Source organism: Chrysochloris asiatica, unplaced genomic scaffold, assembly GCF_000296735.1.
Source record: "Chrysochloris asiatica unplaced genomic scaffold, ChrAsi1.0 scaffold00140, whole genome shotgun sequence".
NCBI lineage: Eukaryota > Metazoa > Chordata > Mammalia > Afrosoricida > Chrysochloridae > Chrysochloris > Chrysochloris asiatica.
The window spans coordinates 8,566,356-8,575,915 of NW_006408658.1; the positions used below are offsets into that span (position 1 = coordinate 8,566,356).

The following is a 9,560-nucleotide window of genomic DNA, read 5'->3' on the forward strand; positions in this document are numbered from 1 at the left end:
CCTTCCTCCCCCAGGAAGCCTTCCAAATCTGGCAGAGCCTCTGCCTCTCCTCCTTGGCCCCCAGAGCCCCCCACTTCTGCTCAGGCTTCAACAGGTGGTCTAGGCTGGGCTGCCCAGTGGTCAGCCTGCCTCTGCAACACCTTGTACCATGCTGGGAGGACCAGAGCTGCAGCCTGCCCCCTCTAAGCCGCCCTCCATCCACTCCAGGCTGGTGCCCCGTTCTTGCCCTGAGGATGAAGCTGAGCCTGCTGCGCTGGTCCCTGTCCTGCCTCCTTGTGGTGAGCTGGGGATGGAACAGAAGGCGAATGGGGGGGTGGGGGGCGGTCAGCTGAGGAGCCCAATCCTAACCCTTACCCTACAGTCCCCCAAGGAGGAACGCCAGGGTGGGGTGGGGCTGAGTAGTCAGCTCTTCCTTTCAGGGAGGAAAGAGACGGCAGGAGGACTTGCTGGCAATTGTAGCCAGGCTGACCTAGCTGAGGCCAAGGATGCCAGCTGGGCGTGGGAACAGATCCTCAGGGAGGGTGGGCCAAGGGGAAGAAGAAATTGGGCAAAAGAGGCTTGGGATTTGGAGCCTGAGAACCTTAGCACCTCAGATGCTGGGACCCCAGAGTCCAGATCCCAGAATCAGAGACTGGCCAGCTGCCCAGAGCCTCATGGGACTCTGGGCTACAATCTCAGGAGATACCTTAGAGTCTGGCCTGCTATGATGCTGGGAGCCCAGAGAGGGCAAGACATGGCCTCAGGCATGACCTCTAGAGGGCAGCAGGACAGACCTGGGGCCAGAGGAGGTCCCAGCGCCTGTTGTGTAATATTCCCTTCACCTCGAGAGTGGCTGACACTGCTCTGAGGTCCCCGCACCCAGCTAGCACCAGCAAAACCAGAGGATGGGGTCTCCCCACAGCAGGGAGGGATTCAGGAAGACCACCCACATCTGAGTATGAGAGACAGCAGTAGCTCCCTCCCCCCTGCCCCCAATGGGCTGGGTGGGGTGTATCCTGCCCTGTTTGGGTACAGGGGTGTAGGCTGGGTGGCCTTGCACAGTGGGGAGTCCTGGAGGAGAATAAGGACCCCAATAAGCTGCAGACTGGAGAGGATTAGTGGTGGTGGTGGTGGTGATGTGCCGTGGAGTGGGTTCCAACTCATAGTAACCCTGTCAGAAGCCAGTTCATGGCCTGTCCAGCTGTGAAGGGGCAGGATCTGAGAGAGGAATTCGGAAGCTGGAATGGTTGTGACTCAGAGAACCAGAGCTTGAGATCCTGGTCCAACCCTGTCTGGGGCCTTCCAGAACTCTCTAAAAGCAGATGTGGTTCTGTCCTTGCCTATGTGGATGTTGATGCAGGAAGCATTGGGGTTAGAAGAGTGTCTGTGGAGCCTGGATGGTATGGCCCTGTGTGGTCATTGATGGTGTGGTATGAGCCTCAGGAAAATAAGTTGTGAATGGATGACCCCAGAGACACCACACCCCAGTGCCTTCTGCCTCACCCTCAACACACTCCTCCTGCCTGCTGTTCTTCCAGCTGCTGCCCTGGCTCCCAGCCACTCCAGCATTGACGCTTCCTTGGCAGTGCCCGCCTGGGGAGGAGCCCAGCCTGGTGAGCGCTGCCCCACCCATCGCCTAGTCCTGGGAAGGCTGGTGGAGACACAGAGAGGATCCCCAGGTCTGGCTCTCCCCAGCGACCTCAGTCCCAGCTCCTGGCTTTGTTCTCACCCTTTCCCTCCCACAGGACCTGAGGCAGGGTGCTGCATTGTGCAGGTCCTGCCCCCCAGGTACCTTCTCAGCCTCATGGGGCCCCAGCCCATGCCAACCCCACACCTGCTGCAGCCCCCAAGGGAGGCTGGAGGCCCAGGCGGGCTCGGCGACTCGAGATGCACTGTGTGGAGGCTGCCAGCCTGGGTGAGCCACAGATGGGGTGTGAGGCTAACCCCCCCAAGAGGAGGCCACACTGTCTCCCACCCGTGAACTGGGACGGGTCAATACCAAGAAGGGTACTGGGTAGCCTGTCTAAAGGCGAGATCTGGAGGAGCCAGTAACAGTTTTCTTCCCTGCAGGTGGTTCAGCCCTGAGGGAAACCCCCATGTTCCATGTCACCCCTGCTCCTTGGCACCTCTGGGTACTCTCAGCTGTCGTGGTGAGAGGAAGTTTGGGGCTAAGGCTGGTGTGGGGCGGGCGGGCGGGATGGGGGGACCCTGCAGTGATCATCTAGGGAGAGGGGAAAGGGATACAGCCAGAGAGTGCTAGTGGGACATGGCTGCTTGTATCTGAGTGGCAGCCACAGCTGAACCTGCACAGCACATAGGTATGCACACACACACTCCCACATATGTGCTCATGTGTGTATGAACACACACATATGCGCTCACATGCATATGAACACTCACGTGTGCTCACGTACACATGAACATGTACCACACACATATGTGCTCACGTAGGTATACACACGCTCCCATATATGTGCCCACATATTATGAACACACCCACATGTGTACTCAGTACATATGAAATGCACCCTCACACATGCACCCATGTACACATGAACATGCACGCCCACATACATGCTCACATATGTATGCACACACTTCCACATATGTGCTCACATATGTATGAGCACACGCACTCCCACTTATGTGGTCGCACACAAACACCCACATGTGTTCATGTACATATGAACACCCCCACATGTGTGTTTGCATCTGTATGCACACGCACACCCCACATATGTGCTCATGTACAGTGAGCATGCATCACCACATATATGCTTACACATGTATGTACATGCACACACTCCCACATATGTGCTCATGTATGAATTTGCACTCCTGCCTATGTGCTTGCACACATGAATACACCCGCACATGTGCCCATGTACGTATGAACACACACCCATACATATGCTCACATACACATGGATACACACTCCCACGTGTACTCGTGTACATATGAGCACACCCCCCACATATGTGCTCACATCTGTATGCACGTGCACACCCCCACATATGTGCTCATGTACGTATGTACAAGCACACACCCCCACATATATTGATACCTTATGTCACCCATTCAGTCAGTAACCTTGTGAGGCCACCAATCCATGGATGACCCTCACATGTGCCATGTGTACCCTCTGTCCCAGAAGGATGGGGGGACAAGGGGCCAAAGGTCTGGATATCCAAAAGAGGCTACGGTAAGAGCCAAGATGGGCCAGATGGCCGAAAGGAGGGGGCTACGCCTGTGATGGGAGTGGGCTGCTGTGGACAGCCGTCTTTCCTTGTCTCCATCCTTGTGGTGCTCAGTGTTGGGGCGCAGGGTCCGACGTGGCGTGGAGCTGGCAGGAGGTGCCAGTGGTAGCGGGGAGAGCCAGCAGCCTGGGAACAGCACGCGGGCTGGCAGCACCGAGGAGACAGCCGCACAGTACGCGGTGATCGCCATTGTACCTATCTTCTGCCTCATGGGACTGCTGGGCATCTTGGTGTGTAACCTGCTCAAGAGGAAGGGTTACCACTGTACGGCCCACAAGGAGATCGGGCCTGGCCCCGGAGCTGGAGGCAGCGGTGAGGCCCAGCCCCAGCTCGGCCTCTGTCAGAGGGGGCGAATTGGGAGGGCTTCCTGGGGTCACAGGGGTAACAGTTGTAAAGCATAAAGTGGATGGAAAGACCAGCTGACCTGAAGTGTGTGGGGGGATAGGGGTGCGAGGTGCAGAGGCAGGTGACTTCAGTGGATTTCTACCCTAGGGGAGGTCAAGCCCGCCTGCAGGGTTCTGGACTCCTGGGGGCTCCGGTTGTATACTTGGCTCAAGAGTCAACTGCTTTCTTGGTACTCAGTGTGACCTCTGACCTCTGGCCTGGCACTAGAGGAATCCTGGCTTCTGGAGGTCTGACGCAGACAGCTGTCCAGGGTGGGCATTGTGAGGGGCTTGAATTTCAGCTCCCAGCTATGGTTTGAGTTACAAGTCCCAGAACCAGAGGGAGAGACACACTCCTCCCTCCCACCCCTAGGACCTACTGCCCTCTCCCCGTGTGCACAAAAGGGACTTTTAAAAGTTTGTGGAAAAATTCCGTGATCTTTTCATTCCATTTTCCCACAAACTTTTTGAAGCCCCTATACACATTGTCCTGGACCCACAGGAGCCTGTGATGGAGTCAAGACTGAAATGTCTCCCATGCCAGTGCCTGAGACTGCCTAGGGACTGGCATGAGCCCCTCAGCACCTGACACTGACATCTGCAGTGGGGGAACTCTAGGCTGGCAGATGGAAAGATGGAGACTTAAACTTGATACTGGTTTTCCTAACCTAGTGACTCCCTTAGCTGCTAGCTGTGGTCTGGGTGTAAGTCCTGGGAGCTCTGTTTGCTGCTGGCCCCAGGTCCAGTCCCAGAGGGCCCATCCTCACACCCTTGAGATTTGGTCCCAAAGCTGACCAAGGGTCCTCAGCTAAATAGACCCATAGACAAGGGGATGCAGGGAGGCAGGAGGCCTGGAATAGCTGTGTGCACTGGAACTGTTCGGGGTTCTGGGCAGGGAGGCAGCCCACAGCTCCCTGAGGCTGAGGAGGCACAAGACAGGCCCAGAAGGGGGCTTGAAGGTCCACTAGACACTGCAGGGATCCAGGAGTTCCAATGGTCCCTTAAACCTCTAAGTATCTAGGGTTATTGGGTGCAGGAAGCAGCAATGCTGAGTAATAAAAGTGATAGTGGGCTTCTCTGAGCTGAGGTTAAGGCTTAGACTCCCACATTCGCATGGCTTGAGGACCTTTGCCTCCTAAACACAGCTACCTACAGGGGGCCTGGCTGCTGTAAGTCTTAGAAGGTGTGGGCGCCCTCTGCTGGCAGTTCATGGCATAGCTCCCGAGCCCATTGTCCCTCTCAGACACCCCAGGATCCTATGGTCCTTGTACTTTTCTTCCCCAGGGATCAACCCTGCCTACCGGGCTGAGGATGCCAATGAAGACACCATCGGGGTCCTGGTGCGTCTGATCACTGAGAAGAAAGGTAAGGGATGGTCTGGCCTGCCCCAGTGCCTGGGAGGCAGCCTGGGGGTGGGGTGGGGGGCAGGGTTGGGAGGGGCAGTTAGCTCTGCTTTGCCACTTTCATCTGAGCTGCCTCCTCAGGCCAGCCCTGCTCTCCTGGCCACTGGCTAACAGGATGGGCCCCTCTTCCTCCTGGTGAGGGTTGAGGAGAAGGTTGCGGGTGGCCAGTAGCAGGTAGGGGAGGTGTCCACTGGGCTAGGGAGTAGCGCCCCTCATGGCCCAGAGGTGAGTTCTGACTGCAGCTGCCCACAGAGAATGCGGCGGCCCTGGAAGAGCTGCTGAAAGAGTATCACAGCAAACAGCTGGTACAAACGAGCCACAGGCCTGTGCCCAGGTGAGCAGCCAAGAGGGGTAGGGCCGGAGGGGGCCTAAACCCACAGTTGAGCACCTGGGTATTTCCTCTTTCCTGTCACTCTTATCCCTCTCCTCCACCTCCTGGGGTCTCCTGGCCCTGTCTAGTGACTGCTTCCGTTTTTGTGGTTTGTTTTTTGGCAGGCCGATGCCAGGCCCTGCCAACATACCACATGTATGCCCACATCGCCACCACCTCCACACCGTGCAGGGCCTGGCCTCAGTGTCTGGTCCCTGCTGCTCCCGATGTAGCCAGAAGAAGTGGCCCGAAGTGCTGCTGTCCCCTGAGGCTGCAGCAGCCACCACCCCTGCCCCCAGCTTCCTGCCCAGCTCAGCCAGAGTCCCCAAGGCTGGACGCCAGGGGGAGATCACCATCTTATCTGTGGGCAGGTGAGGCAGGGTCAAGCTCTGAACACCCTGCTCCTTGTGGATCCCCGGGGACCCTTTTCCTGGGCCTCAGTGTGCCGCTCTGAGCAGTGGGAATGGCCTGAGAGACAGACCTCCTAGCCATACTGTCTCCTATGGAGCCGTTGCATCCCCCAAAGCGGCCAGGGCCATGAAGGAGCTTGTGGAGCCCTGAGAACCAGTGAGATGGTCCACCTGAAGGCTAGATGTGGGGGCTCAGGGGCTGGGTGCAGACAGCAGAATGAACCCCTCATCTGCAGGTGGAAAGCTGCTGGGAAGGGCTCAGATGCTGACAAGTACAGGGGATTGATCCATGAGTTTGCTGTGTGACTCTGGGTAGGTGCTGCCTTCCCTGCACCTCACATTCCCCACCTCTAAAGGAGACCTGCACCCCTTCTCACAGGTTCCGTGTGGCTCGAATTCCTGAGCAGCGAACAAGTTCAGTAGCATCTGAAGTGAAGACCATCACAGAGGCAGGGCCTTCAGGGGGCAATTTCCCTGTCTCCTCACAGCCTGGCCTCCCCCCCGAGCAGCGCTCACTCCTGGGCAGTAGCACAAGCCACACTAAATGGCTAAAGCCCCCAACGGAAAACAAGCCTGAGGTGAGGGCAAGAGATGAGCGTGTCTTGGCATGTGGGCCAACCTGACCAAAGATAGTGCAGGTGTTGGGAGTACAGAGCACAGTGTCAGGGACCACTTTCCTGGAACCCAGAAGGCCTCTGATTCAGCTCTGACCTTCGCCTCTGTACCCCAGGAGAACCGCTACATCGTCAGGCTAAGTGAGAGCAACTTGGTCATCTGAAGGGCTTGTCTTGTCTGAGGACACTGCAGCTCTGCCCTAGGAGGTTCCAGTGGTTTCCTGGAGGGAGAGCCGCAGCTGGGCCCCAGAGGACCGAGAAGCAATGGCCCAGCAGACAGAACAGCAGTGGCCAAGGCCTGGAGGTGGGGCCATTCCCCCAATGTGGGGCAGGCCAGCTGGCAGGCACTGTGCAGAAGTAGTGAGAGCCCACTCCAGGCCCCTGCTGCCCATTCCCCGCCTGCAGAATGCCCCGACCCTTGCCCTGATCAGATCCTAGGCGCCTGCAGGATTCATTCCATCAACAGAGTCTAACTTCCGGGAAGGGAGGGACCCTCTCCCCGGCTCCCAGCCCTCCCACTTCTATACAGGGCCAGGGAGTAGATGTGCCTCTTCCCACAAGTCTTGGAGAGGTAAGGGGCACCATCCAGCCCTTGGCTGGGGGGCTGAGTTCCTGGGTTCCAATCATGGACAAGTGTCTGACTGTGAAGCTCGAAGGACATCTCAGTGCCCAGGGCCTCTCCAGCTCCTTGTTGGTTCTGGGCTGGGTCCATTGTGGAGGATGAGCTTGAGTCTCTGCCCCACCCACATTAGTAGCTTCATCTGGCCGTTTTTGCTGCTGCCAGGGCTTCTGCCTTCAAGACCCCCAGGGGCTGTTCCATCCATGGCTCTGTCTACAGAGGGGGCTTAATGCATGTGCCTGCCTCCTCCTCAGTTTTTAACAAAAATGGCAAACAGACTTGACTTGGGCAGGGCTGGGGTGCAGGAGCCCTAACCTGCCCAGCTGCCTCTGACCCCAAGATCTCAGGATCCTTGGGGGGCGGAGTGGGACCGGGTGCCAGGGCTGGAGCAGCACCTCTGGCTTCAGTGGTTCCTATGGTGTTGGTGCGTCTGTCCTCCAGCTCTGGCTAGCCCTAGTTCAGCACCCGTCCCCATACTGTGTGCTCAGCAAACTGGTTATTTATGAGGTGCCGTGCAGGCGCGGGCCCGCTGCCATGACCCCATTTCTCTTATTTATTAAAACTTTGCTTTTGTCCTGTCCTCGCATCCCCATCAATTTATTGAATAATAAAAGGTGGGAACGTGGTGTCGTGAGGAACTTCTTTTCCCTATGCCACCCCAGGTCGTCCCTTCAGCAAATGGCTCTCAAGTCCTGCACCGGGTTGGGGACCATGTGTTAGTCAGACCATGCGTCCATCCCTTCCTTGTGATTCCTGCTTCCCGGCAGGTGGGGGCCCAGCAACCGGTCAGCAGGGGTTCTGGAGGAGGTCTCCAGCCTCAGTGGGGTCTCATGGAAGCTCTGAGGCAGTGCTGCCCACAAAGTGTGAACCACATATACCATTGAAAATTTCTGAATAGAATTTTACAAAGTAAAAAGACAGACCAATAAACCAGTGGCTGCTGAGTGGATGCTGATTCATGGCAACCTCCTTGGTATCAGAGGAGGACTGTATTCTATGAGGTTTTAAACAGGAGGACTATATTCTTTGAGGCTTTAAATGGCTGACTTCTCTCTAGGCCTTGCTTTTGGGTGGACTCAGAATAAGCATGAATTGATTGCACCAACCAGGGATGCCAAAAAGAAATGGGTGAAATTAATTTTAATAACATTAGTAACATTTTGTTTGACTCAATGATCAATCTAAAATATTTTCACTTGAGCATAAAACTTTAAAATAATCAGCTTTTACATTCGTGTGTGTGCTATGCCTTTGAAATCTGGTGTATATTTTATACTTAATGCACATCTGAATATGAACTAACATATTTCAAGTGCTCAAAGCCACATGTGGCTAGTGGCTGCCATATTGGATAGTACAGCTCTGGAGGAAGTGAGAGTCATGTAGTCTGGAAGATGCTTGGGGGCTTGAGAGTGTGGATGCGGGAATGTGTTCCAAGTAGAGGGACCAGCACATGGGAAAGCCATGGACCAACAGAAACATGAAGACCTGGAGACTTTGGAAAAAGTGTGATGGAGGCCCAGACGGGAGCTGCTGAGGGCAGGGCTATGAGAAGCCACTGATCTTAAACCAAGGGCGCCAAGGAGCTGTTAAAAACTTAGAGAGGGGAAAACATCACACAACTCCTTCTTGGCTACAATATGGAGAACTGGCAGAGAAGCAACAGGAGCAGGGGTACCTTGAAGCTGTTGTAGCCATCTAGACAGACGATGGCGGCTGGGCAATATGGGTGTGATGGGAATAAACAGATGGACTGGAGAAGTACTAGGACTTGGTTTGGAGTTAGTATAGTTCAAAGGCTTAGGGCCAACTGGGTGGGGAAACAGTAATAATCCAGGGGTAGTCCTGAGTTGTGACAGAGCACTGTGTATCTGGCTGTGAAAGCCTGAAGCTCTCAAGAGGCAGATCTAGTACCAAGTCTATCTAGAAGCATTCCTGTGGACATTTGTGCCAGGACTGGGCTAGGGAGTGGAGGGCAGGTCCCAGGCTAAGGCCCAGGGAAGACCTCCCCAGCATGGCAGAGTCAGCACTGCCAACGAAGTGCGAAGACAATCGGACACCAGGGAAGGCTAAGTGTGTGGGCTAGACCACAAGGCCAGGTGCTGGGGGGCAGTCAGAACTGAAGCCTTCCTTGAGTTAATCTACACAGAGACTTGAGTGGGAGTCACCAACAGGTAGTAGTAAGGGCAGGTCCAGGTCCCAGTGGATCAAGGGAGAGGGTGGAGAGGAAATGGCAGGCATGCCTGGTGAGGCTTTACATGGTTAGTTTAAAATTTAAAAAAAAAAAAAAAAAATCATTTTGAATTGCATTTTCCACCAAAAGATGATCTAGGATAGGGTTCTTTCATCAGAATATCACTTACACTCTAACTCGGCACTTGTTGTTTGGTATGCTTTTAAAGATGGAAGAAGGGGACACACTTAAATGCCAATGGAAGGCAGGTTGAAGAACTAGTTAGAAAATGAGACTTGAAGGAACCTGGCGAGGTCTAACAACAGACAGACCGTGGCGCGTCTTAGGTCT

General features: G+C 55.3%; 1 protein-coding gene across 1 annotated transcript; it reads left to right on the forward strand.

Annotated features, from left to right (window-relative positions):
* Positions 1-233: 233 nt before the first annotated feature.
* On the forward strand, positions 234-6,581 carry RELT (RELT tumor necrosis factor receptor). Its single transcript, XM_006870274.1, has 10 exons — positions 234-278; positions 1,518-1,592; positions 1,725-1,894; positions 2,050-2,129; positions 3,292-3,549; positions 4,905-4,985; positions 5,276-5,357; positions 5,519-5,764; positions 6,183-6,381; positions 6,534-6,581. The coding sequence occupies exons 1-10, from the start codon at positions 234-236 to the stop codon at positions 6,579-6,581; spliced, it is 1,284 nt and encodes a 427-aa protein (XP_006870336.1).
* Positions 6,582-9,560: the final 2,979 nt, after the last annotated feature.

Coding starts and splice junctions, on each gene's coding strand:
- RELT (XM_006870274.1), top strand. CDS start 234: ATGAAGCTGAGCCTGCTGCGCTGGTCCCTGTCCTGCCTCCTTGTG. Junction 2,130..3,291: donor GGGTACTCTCAGCTGTCGTG/GTGAGAGGAAGT, acceptor TGTGGTGCTCAG/TGTTGGGGCGCAGGGTCCGA. Junction 6,382..6,533: donor CAACGGAAAACAAGCCTGAG/GTGAGGGCAAGA, acceptor TCTGTACCCCAG/GAGAACCGCTACATCGTCAG.